The 18,058-nt window shown below is 52.6% G+C and overlaps 1 protein-coding gene across 1 annotated transcript in view; it reads right to left on the reverse strand.

The window, feature by feature from the left end:
- cfap58 (cilia and flagella associated protein 58) overlaps window positions 1–18,058 on the reverse strand; it is a 200,965-nt gene that overhangs the window by 181,182 nt on the left and 1,725 nt on the right. The window contains exon 2 of the mRNA XM_087999253.1: window positions 5,190–5,471. Within this exon, the coding sequence (XP_087855379.1) occupies window positions 5,190–5,471 (282 nt within the window). The remainder of the gene's footprint in view (window positions 1–5,189; window positions 5,472–18,058) is intronic.

Genomic DNA, 18,058 nt, shown 5'->3' on the forward strand with positions numbered 1-18,058 from the left:
CAAATGCTTCTTTCTTTCTACATTCCCTTTGCCTTTTGTTCCGTGACATCATTATTATTCAATCCCTCCTACCCTCTACCCTATATCAGACCTTCTCTCCCCTCCCACTTTAGATGGCATAAAACCCACTACATTTCAACCTGCCTTCAGTAGAGTATTTACATTCATGTCAAAACGTTAACTCTGTTTTTTCTTTGTCAGCAGATGCAACATGATGTAAGTAGTGGCTTCCCACAAGGATCTCTGTTTGGACCTCAATTATTCACGCTATTCATTAACAATTGAATAATGGCATAGAAAGACATGCATCCAAATTTTCTGAGAACAGAAAGTTGGGCATTGTAGACAGTGTAGATGATAGCGTTAAATTACAGAGATATTGAAAGACTAAATGAATGGGAAAAACTGTGGCAAATGGAATTCAGTGTAAGCAAGTATGAGGTTACTCTTTATGAACCGAAAAAGATAGTTGAAGGAACTTTCCATATGGTACAAAGTGAAATACAAGGAATGTCTGTATGTATATCGAGATGTGCCTTTAAAAAGGATTTGTTCTGTTATGTTTCTTTTGAAAGCAAATGTAATAAACTTGGAGCTAAGTTCTCTGCTCTGAACCCAACAAGATTGCTAGCTTTGAATCAAAAAGGAGGAGGGTCAAACTCCCCCAGAACCAGGATCTTTTTGTTTAACTTTCAGTAGTCGCTGGGGTCTTGAAGCTGGATGTGGAAGCTATTATTCCTCTTTCTGTTATAGCTAAAAGCTTGGGTTCTCTTTCTGTTGTTGGAATTGCATGTGAGACAATCTATTTTACTGAATTTATAAGGTCAAAAATCACACGATACCAGGTTATAGTCCAACAAGTTTATTTGAAAACACCAGCTTTTGAAGCCTCACTCCTTCTTTAGGCATCAGCACCCAGTCCAACACTGGCAGCTCCACATCACTGAACTTATAGTCATAGAGCTGTACAGCACAGAAACAGACCCTTTGGTCCAACTTGTCCATGCCGACCAGATATCCCAAATTAATCCCAGTCCTGTTTGCCAACAATTGACCCATATCCCCCTAAACCCTTTCTATTCATACACCCATCCAGATGCCTTTTAAATGCTGTAATTGTACCAGCCTCCACCACTTCCTCTGGCAGCTCATTTTGTACATGCACCACCCTCCTCATGAAAATGTTGCCTCTCAGGTCCTTTTTGTATCTTTCCCCTCTCACCTTAAATCTCTGCCCTCTAGTTTTGGACTCCTCTATCCTGGAGAAAAGACCTTGGCCATTCATCCTATCCATGCCTGTTATGATTTATAAACTTCTGTAAGGTCACCTCTCAGTCTCCAATGCTCCGGGAAAATAGCCCCATCTTATTCAGCCTCGCCCCGTAGCTCAAACCCTCCAATCCTGGTGACATCCTTGTAATGCTTTTCTGAACCCTTTCAAATTTCACAACATTGTTTTCTAAGCTGGGAGACCAGAACTGAACGCAGTATTTCAAAAATGGTTTAACCAATGTCCTGTACAGCCACATGACCACCCAACTCCTATACTCAATGCTCTGACCAATAAAGATAAGTGTACTAAATGCTTTCTTCACTATTCTATCTACCTGCGCATCCACTTTCAAGGAACTATGAACCTGCACTCCAAGTCTCTTTATTCCTTGCCAAAGATTTGTTTATGGAATGTTACTATATTGGATCAGTTGCTGTTTAGTAATTAAATAATCTATTAGTCTGTTAAGTTTTCCAATAGAGTTAAGTTATTCTAATTCTTCTTTCTTTTGTTGAATTTTAACTACGGTGTAAAAATAAAATGTGTTTTGCTCCAAGCCCGTTAGTCTGACTAATTCAATTGCACTTGGAACACAATTCCCTACACTTCTTTTTAAAAATAATAAAGAGTTAGAGTCTGGGCTATCTTCTGAATCTATTTTGAAGGGATTTTAGATTGGTTGGTAAAATTTCCAAAGAGACTTGGGAATTCAGGTGCATAGATCTTTAAAATGTCATGAACAGTTCCAGAAAATAATCAGGAAAGCTAATGGAGTGTTGGCCTTTATATCTAGAGGGTAATAGTCCAAAGATGCAGAGGTTATGGTGCAGTTACACAAAACTCTGGTTAGACCCCACTTGAAATATGTGAGCAAATTTGAGCACCACACCTTAGAAAATACATATTGTCAGTGGAGAGAGTACAATGTTGGTTTACAACAATGACACTTGGCACAGTCGTTAGCACTACAGCCTCACAGCACCAGGGCCCCAGGTTCAATTCCAGCTTTGGGTGACTGTCTGTGTGGAGTTTGCACATTCTCCCTGTGTCTGCGTGGGTGTGCTCCAGTTTCCTCCCAAAGTCCAAAGATGTGCAGGTCAGGTGAATTGACCATGCAAAATTGCCCATAGCGTTAGGTGCATTAGTTAGAGGGAAATGGGTCTGGGTGGGTTACTCTTTGAAGGGTCAGTGTGGACTTGTTGGGCCGAAGGGCCTGTTTCCACACTGTAGGGAATCTAATCCAGTCAAATTAGGCCTATTTTCTCTAGAATTTAGAAGGTTGAGGGGTGATCTGACCAAAGTTTTTAATATATTAGCAGGAAAAGACAGGATAGATAAAGATAAACTACTTCCACTAGTTGGGGATTTTAGAACTGGGGGGCATGGTCTGAGAATTAGGGTCAAACCATTCAGAAGAGATGTTAGGAAGCACTTCTACACAGAAAGGGTGGTGAAGGTTTGGAACTCTCGTCCATAAATGGCAGTGGATGCTGTATGAGTTGCTAATCTTAAATCTGAGATAGATAAACTATTGTTAAGCAAAAATAATTAAGGATTATGGGCTTAAGACAGGTATTTGGAATGAGGCCACAGATCAGCCATGATCTCTCTGAATGGTGGAACAGGCTCAAGGGGCTGAATGGCCTACTACTGTTCCTATGTTCCTATGATACTGCCAAACCTGCTGAGTTTCTCTACTACTTTGTGTTTTTATTTTAAAACAAATGTGATTTCATTCATGTGATGAAAGATATCAGATATTTTTATATCACTTTAGAGTTTCAAATACTGGAACATGGGGATGGTTACTTTTGTGAAGGATTAAAAAGAAAGGTCAGACAATCCTTCCAATATGTGTCAGATGGGAAGTATCCTGTGGATTGTTAATGGAAAATTGTTTTTACTCTGATGGTTAATGACAGATGGAAAAGAATATTTATGGCCATTAGATCGTTGTTGGTTCAGGATACTTAAGGATTGATTTTAATTCAGAAAAATCAGAGATTGAATGCTTTTAGGAAGTCTAGAGGAAACCTGACTTGGGCCAAAAGCAAATATAATTTCTCTCCTAGAAAGGCAAAGGGAGGACAGGACAGCTCAGGGAAAGGACTGTTAACTCAGTGTATAAGTTTAGTTTGTGATATTTCAAAACCAGGTTTACTTGGTTACAAATCTACATCTAATTAAATGCTCAGAAAGTCTAAGCATTCTCCTTTTTGAATATTCATGTATGAGCAGGTCACAGTTTGCAATAAAGTAACTGGTGGGAATTAGTCAAGTCAGATTTACAGGTTTGGTACAAAGTGGCAGTTTCATTGGAGTTTAATGTCTATAACAATAGTGTTGTAAAACAGGATGAAGCTATGAATCACAGAAACCCTAGTGTGGAAACAGGCCATTTGGCCCAACAAGTCCACACTCGCCCTCCGAAGAGTATTTCACCCAGACCCATTCCCCTACCCTATTACTCTACATTTCCCCTAACTAACACACCTAACCTACACATGGCTGCTTACTATGGCAATTTAGCTTGACCAATTCACTAAACCTGCACATCTTTGGACTGTGGGAGGAAACCGGAGCATGCGGAGAAAACCCATGCAGACACGGGGAGAATACGCAAACCCCACACAGACAGTCGCCCCGAGGCTGGAATCAAACCCATATCCCTCGAGCTGTGAGGCAGCAGTGCTCATCACTGAGCAACCATGTCACACACATTTGAAGATTTTTCTGTGTTCTAGATCTTCATAACTTATACTTTATTTGTTTTTATCTTTTGTGCAATAAATTTCTGTTCTGTTGTTAAAGAAACCCCGCAACCTCACATGACTTGTTTCACTAACTGATCACACATTAACTAAAACAAACAAAAAAGTTAGGTTTCAATCTGGCATCTGATTTGTCCAGTATTACCATCAGAGTGCTGGAAAAGCACTGATTCCTGATGAAGGGCTTTTGCCCGAAACGTCGATTTTCCTGCTCCTCGGATGCTGCCTGACCTGCTGTGCTTTTCCAGCACCACTCTAATCTAAACTCTGGTTTCCAGCATCTGCAGTCCTCACTTTTTCCCAGTATTACCATCAATTGGGATCATAACATTTATATCAATAAACATGGTTAAAGATGATAAAATAATGGAGCAAATAGATCCCACTCTGGTGGGTAAATTTTCTGAGCAGTAAGTAATATGTGACCCAACAGTAATGAGTATGAAATACAGAGTAATTTTGTTAGATGTGAGGAAGCATTGATTTTGTGAGAGTGTCATTAAGCTGGGAAAGCTACTAAAATGTGTGAGAGCATGTGCAATGTGTGTGGGTTTCTGAAATCATTTAAAGACAGTTGAACAAGTTCCTACTAGTAGAGAACACATAGAACAAAAAAATGATTTGATGATTCGATTTATTATTGTCACACATACAGTGAAAAGTACTGTTTTGCTAACCAGACAATCATATCTTACATGAGTACATCAGGGTAATAGAACAGAATGCAGATTACAGTGTCACAGCTACAGAAAAATGCAGAGAAAGATACCAACAGTGCAGGTTCAATTCCTGCACTGATTGAGGTCATCATGATAGACTCTCCTTCTCAGCCTCTCCCTGCACCTAATGAGAGAGCAGCCTTCAGGTCTGGTAGGATGATAACAACTTTAGTGTGCATGAGGTGGAATCAGCAGGAATAATGATGATAAACATGTATTCTAAATTCCAGATGCTTTGAATATTCTATTACCCCACTGAAGCATCATCTTTGAAATATAATGTAACCGAGCTTGTTTGAGAACCTGTCAATCTATATCCAAATTTTGAAATTTAGGGATGTATTTACAGAGAAATGCTGGAGACTAAGCTCTGCATTTCACAAGCAAATCAGTGCAGACCAAACAAATAGATGTCACAAACCTCACCTGCTTTAGGGAATCTATAGTTGACTGGTCATCTTGCGACAGCTTCAGTGCAGTTGTCACCTTTGTTGAATTTGCCACAATCTCAGCATTGAGGTCCTTACATTTTGCCATTAGGCGCTTCTCATTTTCATGGGATTTTCTGAGGGCGCGGTGCAGCTTTTCATACTCAATGCGGAATTTGTCAAGTCCCTTTTCTCCCATAAGTTCAGAAAGGACTTCTTGGAAGTCCTGTTCAAGTGCCTCAAAGGCATGGTCCTCCATGATTCCTTTATCTGATTTATCCTATAAAAAATAATGAGGAGAGAAGGGGGGGTAATAAATTAATCACTGATACACAAATGTCTTAAAAAGAGTCAAGAAATTATCTGCGATTTTAATCCCTTCTCCAGTCAGCAGCAAATCTAGGCATCTCTTGGAATGTATTTATATTCTTTGTTTCAAAGTTTTCCTTCGGAGATTGCTCGTGAACTGAATACTCATGGGTGAAAGGTTCCATTGTACAAAGTATGGATAACCTCTAGACCAACATATAAATATTAAGGTCATTAAAAATATTGCTTTGTTTTACTTTTGTTCACAGGTAAACACATTTTCAAATATATGTCTATCCCTTTTCCTAGCACTTGTAAATGAAAGACTGATAGCATGGAGTGTCCTCAGATTGCCATTTACGCAAACAACAAATTACATTGATATATATCATTAGAGTCATAGAGATGTACAGCATGGAAACAGACCCTTCAGTCCAACTCGTCCATGCCAACCAGATATCCCAACCCAATCTAGTCCCACCTGCCAGCAGATAGCCCATATCCCTCCAAACCCTTCCTATTCATATACCCATCCAAATGCCTCTTAAATGTTGCAATTGTACCAGCCTCCACCACTTCCTCTAGCAGCTCATTCCATACACGTACCACCCTCTGCATGAAAGAGTTGCCCCTTAGGTCTCTTTTACATCTTGCCCCTCTCACCCTAAACTAATGCCCTTTAGTTCTGGACCTCCCCACCCCAGGGAAAAGACTTTGTCTACTTATCCTATCCATCCCCCTCATGATTTTATAAACCTCTATATAGGTCACCCCTCAGCCTCCGATGCTCCAGGGAAAGCAGCCCCAGCCTATTCAATCTCTCCCTACAGTTCAAATCCTCCAACCCTGAAAACATCTTTGTAAATCTTTTCTGAATGCTTTCAAGTTTCACAACATCCTTCCATAGGAAGCAAGACCAGAATTGCACGCAATATTAAAAGTGGCCTAACCAATGTCCTGTTCAGCCACAACTTGTAAAATGTCACAAAGCACACTTAGAAGCATTATTGTGTCATCTACAGCCATAGATGAGGTTCCAGAGGACTGGAAGGTGGCTGATGTTGTGCCTTTATTAAAGAAAGACTGCAAGGAAAAGCCTGGGAACTCTCGACCAGTGAGTCCGACGTCAGTCATGGGTAAGCTGTTAGAGGGGATTCTGAGAGATAGAATTTACAGGCATTTGGAGAAGCACCAACTGATTTGGATAGTTAGCATGGTTTCATGCGTGGGAAATCATGTCTCACAAACTTGATTGAGTTTTTTGATGTAACCAAGAAGAATGATGAGGGCAAAGTGGTAGATGTTGTCTACATGAACTTTAGTAAAGTCTTTGACAAAGTTCTACATGGTAGTCTAGTTAGTAAAATTAGATTACGTGGGATTCAGAGAGAGCTTGCCAACTGCATACAAAATTTGCATGATTGTAGGAGACAGAAGGCGAGTAGAGGTTTTTCGAGATGGGGGACTGTGATCAGGGTGTTCTGCAGGGATCTGTGCTAGGTCCATCATTACTTGTCATTTATTTAATGATTTGGATGGGAATATAAGAAACGTGGTTAGTCAGTTTGTGGTTGACACTAAAATTGGTGGCATAGTGGACAATGAAGAAGGTTGTCTAAGATTATGAAGGAATCTTGATCAATTGGGCCAATGAGCCATGAAGTGGCAGGTGGACTTTAATCTGGATAAATGCAAGGTGTTGCATTTTGTTGAGATGAACAAGGATAGGTCTTATACAGTTAATGGTAGGGCCCTGGGGAGTGTTATCAAACAGAGGGATCGAGGGTTCAGATATATATTTCTTTTAAAGTTGTGGTAAAGAAGACATTTGCCACACTTAGCTTCATTGCTCAGACCACTGTGTTTAGAAGTACTGTCTATAATTCTCGTTGCCCCACTACAGGAAGGATGTTGTTAAATTGGAAAGGATGCTGAAAATATTTACAAGGATGTTAGCAGGACTGGAGGGTTTGAGTTGGAAGGAGAGGCTAGATAGGTTGGAACTTTTTTCATTGGAGTTTAGGAGGTGACCTTACAGAGTTTTATAAAATCACAAGGGACATAGATAAGGCAAATACCAAAGGTTTGTTTCCTGGGGTAGGGAAATTCAAACCTAGAGGGCATAATTTTAAGGTGAGAGGCAAAAGATTTAAAAGGGAACTGGGGAGTAACTTTTTCACATAGAGGGTGGCTGGTTTGTGGAAAGAAATGCCAGAGGAAGTGGTAGATGCGGGTATAACTACAACATTTAAAAGACATTTGGACAGGTACATGAATAAGAAAGGTTTAGAGGGCTATTGGTAAAACTCAGGTAAATGGAACTAGTTTAGTTTGGGAGTCGTGGTAGGCATGGACGAGTTCGACCAAAGGATCTGTTTCCATGCTGTATGACTCTATAAATACAATTTGACATAAACATACTAAAAGGGATCTTAGTTGTAAAAACAGAAAATGCTGGAAATATCGGGCAGCATTTGCAGGGAAAGACAGTATGATGGTGAAATCTTTTGGGGGCCTGATTGGCGTGGGTTATGGGAAGACTGGGGACAGAATCAGACAAGAAGTCCAACATGGTCCATCTCAACATCAGGAGCATCTCATTGCATTTTTATGTATTTGCTGAGCAGTGAGGCATGTTTCACATGAGACGGCAGCGAGTTGCCAGTTTAAAGAATCACTGCTTGTTAAACACCTTATTAATGGCACAACCCATCTCATTAATAGTCAGCTTTGCATCTTACCAAATGTGCCAAACAAGCTAAATGTCAAGAATATCAGAGTGGGTATGTGACGAGTTCAGCTCACCATTCCCTCCAAAGGTGGTCCACAAGCATCAACATCTCAGGGCACAGGGCACATGTAACCTGTGTCCATCGACATAGGAATGTGAAATATGCCAGCCCCGAAGAACCCTCATGACACATCTCTGATCCACTTACAGTACACTTCTGCACTTCAATGTTGCACCTTGGGCTACACCAATAACTACCATTGCAGTCACGGTACCTTGGCTCAGGGACATGCAGCTAGCTCATGGACTGGACCAGGTTGCATCTCTGGACTCAGGAGAGCTGGGCTTCAGCAGCACTTACAAGAAAAAAGCAGAGTTAACATTTTGAGTCCAGTGACTCTTCACCATGAGTTCAGAAGGGTCACTGACCTTGAAACATTAACTCTGCTTTCTCCTCACAGTTGCTGCCAGACATGCTGAGTTTCTTCAGCAATTTCTGTTTTTGTTTCAGGTCTCCATTATCTGCAATTCTTTGTTTTATCTCTGAGCTCTATGTTTACTTTCCTAGTGCTCACTCACTACATGAGCTCACAGCATTCCTGCCTTGCTTTACCCTGTCAGCCAGAGATACCAGACTCCTATTACTTCTGTCACGCTTTGCTATGCAGCACAGACATAAAGCCAGGAAGCTTGTCATGGTTGTCAGTCAAGGCAGATAGAACTTGTTCGGCAGGACAGTAAAAGAAGAAAAACAAGAATCCGTACAATATGGAAACAGGCCCTTTGGCCCAACCAGTCCACACCAACCCTCCAAAAAGTAACCCACACAGACCCATTCCCCTCCCCTATTACTCTACATTTACCCCTGACCTACACATCCATGAAAACTATGGGCAACTTAGCATGGCCAATTCACCTAATCTGCACATCATTGGACTGTGGAAGGAAACCGGAGCACCCGGAAGAAACCCACGCAGACACGGGGAGAATGTGCAAACTCCAGTTGCCAGAGGCTGAAATTGAACCCGGGTCCCTGGCGCTGTGAGGCAGCAGTGCTAACCACTGAGTCACCGTGCTCAAGGGTAAGTCAAGGGCAGTATCCTACACCAGGTTAGGGACTTGGACACGGTCAGTCAGGCATTCAGGACATTCAGAATCAGGATGTTCTCCACATAAGGGATGAAGAACTGAATGTCAGACAGACAGCTACCCTTCTGCGTCTTCTGCCCTATTGGGCTGTTTTCTTTCTGGAATGAGAGAAAGACAGGTATTAAAGGAGATGAAAGTGGTGGCAAAGATTTTTGGTTTTGGTGCAGATCAAATCCTGAACTAGTGACAGCAAATAGGGCAAACAGGGTTAGAGATGCCAGGTGTTGGAATGGCTGACAGTGAGTGAAGGAAGATTTTGCAATCAGTAGTGAGAGTGCTACAGCATGAGTCTTGCTGGGAGGTGGGAGGTGGGTGCAGTAGCAGAGACAGAGTGAGTGTGAGGTATCAGAGGGAAGATGACAATATTTATGCTGATGGTGTGGCAAGGGTCATTGACCTTCTTCGCACAGTGTTGTGCTTTCCTCCAGATGGCTGAAACTGCACTGACATGAGTGGCATTCTCAGACCAAGCTAATATGGCCTGGTGTTAGAGTCTCCACTTATGGTCCTGAGGAATAAGAACGTCCTGGGTTTGCACCACCCCATCCCTGATTGTAAAGCAGGGCACTAATTTCCCTCTGTCTGCCATGTACAGGACAAATGCCAGGAACTGTGCATGCCAGCTCCAGATTGACAGTGCTCATCTGAGTGCACAATGACACGGGCATAAGGATGCTAGTCTTTTGTGAGTGGGTTAAAGAGGGTGTTCCAGGAGCAGCATATGGCAAGACAGGGACAGAATCAGACAGGAGGGATGCAATGAGAGTGAAATAGGTCATTAATGAGGTGTGTTTGGAAAGACACAGCAAGAAATCTGGTGGGAGTCCCTCTAAAATATCCAACATAACTCGCCCTTAACCAAAATAAAGTAAGATGCAGCCCACAGTGTGACTTTCAGCTGGGTGACCTTTCAAGAAGAACTTCAAATCATCATTGTCCACAGTAATAGTGCCTGAGGACTGGAGGATAGCAAATGTGGTTCCCTTGTTCAAAAAGGGTAGTAGAGACAACCCTGGTAATTACAGACCAGTGAGTCTCACTTCAATTGTTGGTAAAGTGTTGGGAAAGGTTATAAGAGATAGGATTTATAACCACCTAGAAAAGAATAATCTGATCAGGGACAGTCAGCACGGTTTTGTGAAGGGTAGGATTGTGTCTAATGAATCTTATTGAGCTTTTTGACAAAGTGACCAAACAGGTACATGAGAGTAAACCAGTTGATGTGGTGTATATGGATTTCAGCAAGGCGTTCGATAAGGTTCCCCACAGTAGGCTATTATACAAAATGCGGAGAAATGGGATTGTGGGAGACATAGCAGTTTGGATCAGTAATTGGCTTCCTGAAAGAAAACAGAGGGTTGTAGTTGATGGAACATGTTCATCTTGGTGTCCAGTTACTAGCGGCGTACCACAAGGGTCGGTGTTGGGTCCACTGCTGTTCGTCATTTTTATAAATGACCTGGATGAGGGCTTAGTAAATTTGCGGATGACACCAAGGTCGGTGGAGTTGTGGATAATAACAAAGGATGTAGTAGGTTGCAGAGAGACATAGATAGGATGCAGAGCTGGGCTGAGAGGTAGCAAATGGAGTTTAATGTGGAAAAGTGTGAGGTGATACACTTTGGACAGAGTAATCGGAATGCAAAGTACTGGGCTAATGGTAAGATTCTTGGGAGTGCAGATGAGCAGAGAGATCTCGGTGTCCATGTACACAGATCCCTGAAAGTTGCCACCCAGATTGACAGGGTTGTTAAGAAGGCATACAGTGTTTTGGCCTTTATTAATAGAGGGACTGCGTTCCGGAACCAGGAGGTTATGCTGCAGCTGTACAAAGCTCTGGTACGGCCACACTTGGAGTATTGTGTACAGTTCTGGTCACCACATTATAAGAAGGACGTGGAAGCTTTGGAAAGGGTGCAGAAGAGATTTACTAGGATGTTGCCTGGTATGGATGGAATGCCTTATGAGGAAAGGCTGAGGACCTTGAGACTGTTCTCCTTTGAGAGAAGAAGGTTGAGAGGTGACTTAATAGAGGAGAAAGTGAGGACTGTAGATGCTGGAGATCAGAGCTGAAAATATGTTGCTGGAAAAGCGCAGCAGGTCAGGCAGCATCCAAGGAACAGGAGAATCGACGTTTCGGGCATAAGCCCTTCTTCAGGACGGGCTTATGCCCGAAATGTCGATTCTCCTGTTCCTTGGATGCTATCTGACCTGCTGCGCTTTTCCAGCAACACATTTTAAGGGGACTTAATAGAGACATACAAGATAATCAGAGGGTTAGATACGGTGGACAGGGAGAGCTTTTTTCCAAGTACGGGAACAGCAAACACGAGGGGACACAACTTTAAAGTGAGGGGAGATAGGTATATGACAGATGTCAGAGGTAGTTTCTTTACTCAGAGAGTAGTAAGGGTATGGAATGCTTTGCCTACAATGGTAGTAGATTTGCCAAGTTTAAGTGCATTTAAGTCATCATTGGACAGGCATGTGGATGTACATGGAATAGTGTAGGTGGGATGGGCTTCAGATTAGTAAGACAGATGGCGCAACATCGAGGGCCAAAGGGCCTGTACTGGGCTGTAATGTTCTATGTTCTAAGTGGCACATTCATAAACAGGTATTTGGAAAACTTGATTATACTTCAAGAAGTTACGGTGGCTCAGTGGTTAGCACTGCTGCATCACAGCACCAGGGACCCACATTCGATTCTAGCCTCAGGCGACTGTCTGTGTGGAGTTTATACATTCTCCCAGTGTCTGCGTGGGTTTCCTTCAGGTGCTCCAGTTTCCTCCAATAGTCCAAAGATGTGCAGGTTAGATAAATTGGCCAGGAGGGGGATAGGGGAGGGGGGAGGGGGAGAGGGGAGAGGGGAGGGGGGGGGAGAGGGGGAGAGGGGAGGGAGGGAAGAGGGGAGGGGGGAAGAGGGGAGGGGGGAAAGAGGGGAGGGGGGAAAGAGGGGAGGGGGGAAAGAGGGGAGGGGGGAAAGAGGGGAGGGGGGAAAGAGGGGAGGGGGAGGGGGGAAGAGGAGAGGGGGAGGGGGGAAGAGGAGAGGGGGAGGGGGGAAGAGGAGAGGGGGAGGGGGGAAGAGGAGAGGGGGGGGGGGGAAGAGGAGAGGGGGAGGGGGGGAAGAGGAGAGGGGGAGGGGGGGAAGAGGAGAGGGGGAGGGGGGGAAGAGGAGAGGGGGAGGGGGGAAGAGGAGAGGGGGAGGGGGGAAGAGGAGAGGGGGAGGGGGGAAGAGGAGAGGGGGAGGGGGGAAGAGGAGAGGGGGAGGGGGGGGAAGAGGAGAGGGGGAGGGGGAAGAGGAGAGGGGAGGGGGAGAGAAGGGGAAGGGGAGGGGGAGAGAAGGGGAGGGATGGGAGGAGGGGGGAGGGAGGGAAGGAGGGGGGAGGAGGGAGGGAGGGAGGGGGGAGGGAGGGAGAGGGGAGGAGGGAGGGAGGGAGGGAGGGAGGGAGGGGGGAGGGAGGGAGGGAGGGGGGAGGGAGGGAGGGAGGGGGGAGGGAGGGAGGGAGGGGGGAGGGAGGGAGGGAGGGAGGGGGGAGGGAGGGGGGAGGGAGGGAGGGAGGGAGGGAGGGAGGGAGGGGGGAGGGAGGGAGGGAGGGGGGAGGGAGGGGGGAGGGAGGGGGGAGGGAGGGAGGGAGGGGGGAGGGAGGAGGGAGGGAGGGAGGGGGGAGGGAGGGAGGGGGGAGGGAGGGGGGAGGGAGGGAGGAGGGAGGGAGGGAGGAGGGAGGGGGGAGGGAGGGGGGAGGGAGGGGGGAGGGAGGGGGGAGGGAGGAGGGAGGAGGGAGGGAGGAGGGAGGGGGGAGGGAGGGGGGAGGGAGGGGGGAGGAGGGGGGAGGGAGGGGGGAGGGGGGGAGGAGGAGGGGGGGAGGAGGAGGGGGAGGAGGGGGGGAGGAGGAGGGGGAGGAGGGGGGAGGAGGAGGGGGAGGAGGAGGGGGAGGAGGGGGGGAGGAGGAGGGGGAGGAGGGGGGTAGGAGGAGGGGGAGGAGGGGGGGAGGAGGAGGGGAGGAGGACGGGGAGGAGGAGGGGAAGGAGGAGGGGGAGGAGGAGGGGAGGAAGAGGGGGAGGAGGGGGAGGAAGAGGGGAGGAGGGGGGAGGAGGGGGGAGGAAGAGGGGGAGGAGGGGGGAGGAGGGGGAGGAGAGGGGGAGGAGGGGGGAGGAAGAGGGGGAGGAGGGGGGGAGGAAGAGGGGGAGGAGGGGGGGAGGAGGGGGGGAGGAGGGGGGGAGGAAGAGGGGGAGGAGGGGGGGAGGAAGAGGGGGAGGAGGGGGGAGGAGAGGGGGAGGAGGGGGAGGAGGGGGAGGAAGAGGGGAGGAGGGGGGGGAGGAGGGGGGGAGGAGAGGGGGAGGAGGGGGGAGGAAGAGGGGGGGGGAGGAGTGGGGGAGGAGGGGGGAGGAAGAGGGGAGGAGGGGGGGAGGAAGAGGGGGAGGAGGGGGGGAGGAGGAGGGGGAGGAGGGGGGGGAGGGGAGGAGGGGGGAGGAGGGGGGAGGAGGGGGAGGAGGGGGGAGGAGAGGGGGAGGAGGGGGGGAGGAAGAGGGGGAGGAGGGGGGGGAGGGGAAGAGGGGGAGGAGGGGGGGGAGGGGGGAGGGGGGGGAGAGGGGGAGGAGGGGGGGAGGAGGGGAGGGGGGAGGAGAGGGGGAGGAGGGGGGAGAGGAGAGGGGGGAGGAAGGGGGAGGAGGGGGGAGGAAGAGGGGGAGGAGGGGGGAGGAAGGGGGGGAGGAGGGGGGGAGGAGAGGGGGAGGAGGGGGGAGGAGAGGGGGAGGGGGGAGGAAGAGGGGAGGAGGGGGGGAGGAAGAGGGGGGGAGGGGGAGGAAGAGGGGGAGGAGGGGGGAGGAAGAGGGGGAGGAGGGGGGAGGAAGAGGGGGAGGAGGGGGGAGGAAGAGGGGGAGGAGGGGGAGGAGGGGGGAGGAGGGGGGAGGAGAGGGGGAGGAGGGGGGGAGGAGAGGGGGAGGAGGGGGGAGGAAGAGGGGGAGGAGGGGGGGAGTGGGGAGGGGGGGGGAGGAGGGGGAGGGGGAGGAGAGGGGGGAGGAAGAGGGGGAGGAGGGGGGGGAGGAGTGGGGAGGAGGGGGGTGGAGTGGGGGGGAGGGGGGTGGAAGAGGGGGGAGGAGGGGGGGAGGAGAGGGGGAGGTGGGGGGGAGGAAGAGGGGGAGGAGGGGGGGAGGAGGGGGGAGGAAGAGGGGGGGGGGAGGAGGGGGGAGGAGGGGGAGGAAGAGGGGGAGGAGGGGGGAGGAGGGGGAGGAGGGGGGGAGGAGGGGGGAGGAGGGGGGGTGGAGGGGGGAGGAGGGGGGAGGAGGGGGGGAGGAAGAGGGGGGAGGAGGGGGGGAGGAGAGGGGGAGGAGGGGGGGAGGAGGGGGGAGGAGGGGGGAGGAAGAGGGGGAGGAGGTGGGGAGAAGAGGGGGGGAGGAGGGGGGAGGAAGAGGGGGAGGAGGGGGGGAGGAGGGGGGGGTGGAGGGGGGGGGGGAGGAAGGGGGGAGGAGGGGGGGGAGGGGGGAGGTGAGGGGGGGGGGGGGGAGAGGGGGAGGAGGGGGGGGAGGAGAGGGGGAGGAGGAGGGGGAGGAGGAGGGGGAGGAGGGGGGAGGAGGGGGGGAGGAGGAGGGGGAGGAGGGGGGGAGGAGGAGGGGGAGGAGAGGGGGAGGAGGGGGGGAGGAAGAGGGGGAGGAGGGGGGGGAGGAAGAGGGGGAGGAGGGGGGGAGGAGGGGAGGAGGGGGGAGGAGGGGGGGGAGGGGGAGGAAGAGGGGGAGGAGGGGGGGAGGAAGAGGGGGAGGAGGGGGGAGGAAGAGGGGGAGGAAGAGGGGGAGGAAGAGGGGGAGGAGGGGGGGGAGGAGGGGGAGGAGGGGGGGGAGGAGGGGGGAGGAGGGGGAGGAGGGGGGGAGGAGGGGGGGAGGAAGAGGGGGAGGAGGGGGGAGGAGAGGGGGAGGAGGGGGGGAGGAGGGGGGGAGGAAGAGGGGAGGAGAGGGGAGGAGGGGGGAGGAAGAGGGGGAGGAGGGGGGGAGGAAGAGGGGGAGGAGGGGGGAGGAAGAGGGGAGGAGGGGGGAGGAAGAGGGGGAGGAGGGGGGGAGGAAGAGGGGGAGGAGGGGGGAGGAAGAGGGGGGGAGGGGGGGAGGAGGGGGGGGAGGAGGGGGGGAGGAGGGGGGAGGAGGGGGGGAGGAAGAGGGGGAGGAAGAGGGGGAGGAAGAGGGAGGAGAGGGGAGGAGAGGGGGAGGAAGAGGGGGAGGAAGAGGGGGAGGAAGAGGGGGAGGAAGAGGGGGAGGAAGAGGGGGAGGAAGAGGGGGAGGAAGGGGGAGGAAGAGGGGGAGGAGGGGGGGAGGAAGAGGGGGAGGAGGAGGGGGAGGAGAGGGGGAGGAGGGGGGGAGGAGGGGGGAGGAGAGGGGAGGAAGAGGGGGAGGAGGGGGGGAGGAGGGGGGAGGAGAGGGGGAGGGGGGGAGGAAGAGGGGAGGAGGGGGGAGGAAGAGGGGGAGGAGGGGGAGGAAGAGGGGGAGGAGGGGGGAGGAAGAGGGGGAGGAGGGGGGGAGGAAGAGGGGGAGGAGAGGGGGGGAGGAGGGGAAGAAGAGGGGTGAGGGGGAGAGGGGGGAGGAAGAGGGGGAGGAGGAGGGAGGAAGAGGGGGGAGGAGAGGGGGAGGAGAGGGGGGAGGGAGGAGGGGGGGAGGAGGGGGGGAGGAGGGGGGAGGAGGGGGGAGGAGGGGGGAGGAGGGGGGAGGAAGAGGGGGAGGAGGGGGGAGGAAGAGGGGAGGAGGGGGAGGAAGAGGGGGAGGAGGGGGGGAGGAAGAGGGGGAGGAGGAGGGGGAGGAGAGGGGGAGGAAGAGGGGGAGGGGGAGGAAGAGGGGGAGGAGGGGGGAGGAAGAGGGGGAGGAGGGGGAGGAGAGGGGGAGGAGGGGGGGAGGAGAGGGGAGGAGGGGGGAGGAAGAGGGGGAGGAGGGGGGGAGGAAGAGGGGAGGAGGGGGGGAGGAAGAGGGGGAGGAGGGGGGGAGGAAGAGGGGGAGGAGGGGGGAGGAAGAGGGGGAGGAGGGGGGAGGAAGAGGGGAGGAAGAGGGGGGAGGAAGAGGGGGAGGAGGGGGGGAGGAAGAGGGGGAGGAGGGGAGGAGGGGGAGGAGGGGGGAGGAAGAGGGGAGGAGGGGGGAGGAGGGGGGGAGGAAGAGGGGGAGGAGGGGGGGAGGAAGAGGGGGAGGAGGGGGGGAGGAAGAGGGGGAGGAGGGGGGGAGGAAGAGGGGGAGGAGGGGGGAGGAGGGGGGAGGAGGGGGAGGAGGGGGGGAGGAAGAGGGGGAGGAGGGGGGGAGGAAGAGGGGGAGGGGGGGGGAGGAAGAGGGGGAGGAGGGGGGGAGGAAGAGGGGGAGGAGGGGGGGAGGAAGAGGGGGAGGAGGGGGGGAGGAGGGGGAAGGGAGAGAGGGGGAGGAGGGGGGGAGGAAGAGGGGGGAGGAGGGGGGAGGAGGAGGGGGAGGAGGAGGGGGAGGAGAGGGGGGGGAGGGGGAGAAGGAGGGGGAGGAGGGGGAGGGGAGGAAGAGGGGGAGGAGGGGGGGAGGAAGAGGGGGACGGGAGGGAGGGGAGGAGGGGGAGGAGGGGGGAGGAGGGGGAGGAGGAGGGGGATGAGAAGGGAGGGGATGGGGAGGAGGGGGGGAGGGAAGAGAGGGAGGGGATGAGAAGAGGGGGATGAGGGGAGGGGAGGGGATGAGGGGAGGGAGGGAGGAGGGGAGGGAGGGGGAGAGGAGGGGGAGGATGAGGGAGGGGGAGGAAGAGGGGAGGGAGGGTGAGGAGGGGAGGGGAGGGAAGAGGAGGGGGAGGGGAGGAGGAGGGGGAGGTGGAGAGGAGGGGGAGGGATGAGGGAGGGAGGGGAGGAGAGAGGGGAGGGGAGGAGAGGAGGAGAGGGAGGGGGGGGAGGGGATGAGGGGAGGGGAGGGGAGGGGGGAGGAGGGGAGGGAGGAGGGGAGGAGGAGGGGAGGGGAGGAGGAGGGGAGGAGGATGAGGGGAGGGGGAGGGAGAGGGAGGAGGAGGGGGGTGAGGGAGGGGGAGGGGGGTGAGGGGAGGGGGAGGGGTGAGGGGAGGGAGAGGGGATGAGGGGAGGGGGAGGGGATGAGGGGAGGAGGGAGAGGGAGGGAGGGATGAGGGAGAGGAAGAGGGGGAGTAGGGAGGGGGAGTAGGGGGGAGGGGGAGTAGGAGGGGGGGGAGGGGAGTAGGGAGGGGGGGGAGGGAGGGGGGAGAGGGGGAGGAGGTGGGTGGAGGGAGGAGGGGGACGGGGGGGATGGGGAGGATGGGGAGGAGGGATGGGGAGGAGGGGGAGGAGGGGGAGGGGGATGAGAAGGGAGGGGGATGGGGGGATGGGGGGAGGGGATGAGAAGGGAGGGGGATGAGAAGGGAGGGGGATGAGGAGGGAGGGGGATGAGGGGGAGGGATGAGGGAAGGGGGAGGGGGATGAGAAGGGAGGGGGAGGGGGATGAGGGGAGGGGGATGGGGATGAGGGGAGGGGGAGGGGGATGAGGGGAGGGGGAGGGGGATGAGGGAGAGGGAGAGGGGGATGAGGGGGGAGGGAGAGGGGGAGGAGGGGGGGAGGAGGGGAGAGGGGGATGAGGGGAGGGGGGAGGATGAGGGAGGAGGGGGGAGGAGGGGGAGGAGGGGGGAGGAGAGGGGGAGGAGGGGGGAGAAGAGGGGGAGGGGGAGGGGGAGGGGGAGGAAGAGGGGAGGGGAGGAGGGG

The sequence above is a fragment of the Chiloscyllium plagiosum genome, unplaced genomic scaffold, assembly GCF_037043375.1.
Source record: "Chiloscyllium plagiosum isolate Xiang-an unplaced genomic scaffold, Cpla_swu_hap1 HiC_scaffold_22, whole genome shotgun sequence".
NCBI classification, from domain to species: domain Eukaryota; kingdom Metazoa; phylum Chordata; class Chondrichthyes; order Orectolobiformes; family Hemiscylliidae; genus Chiloscyllium; species Chiloscyllium plagiosum.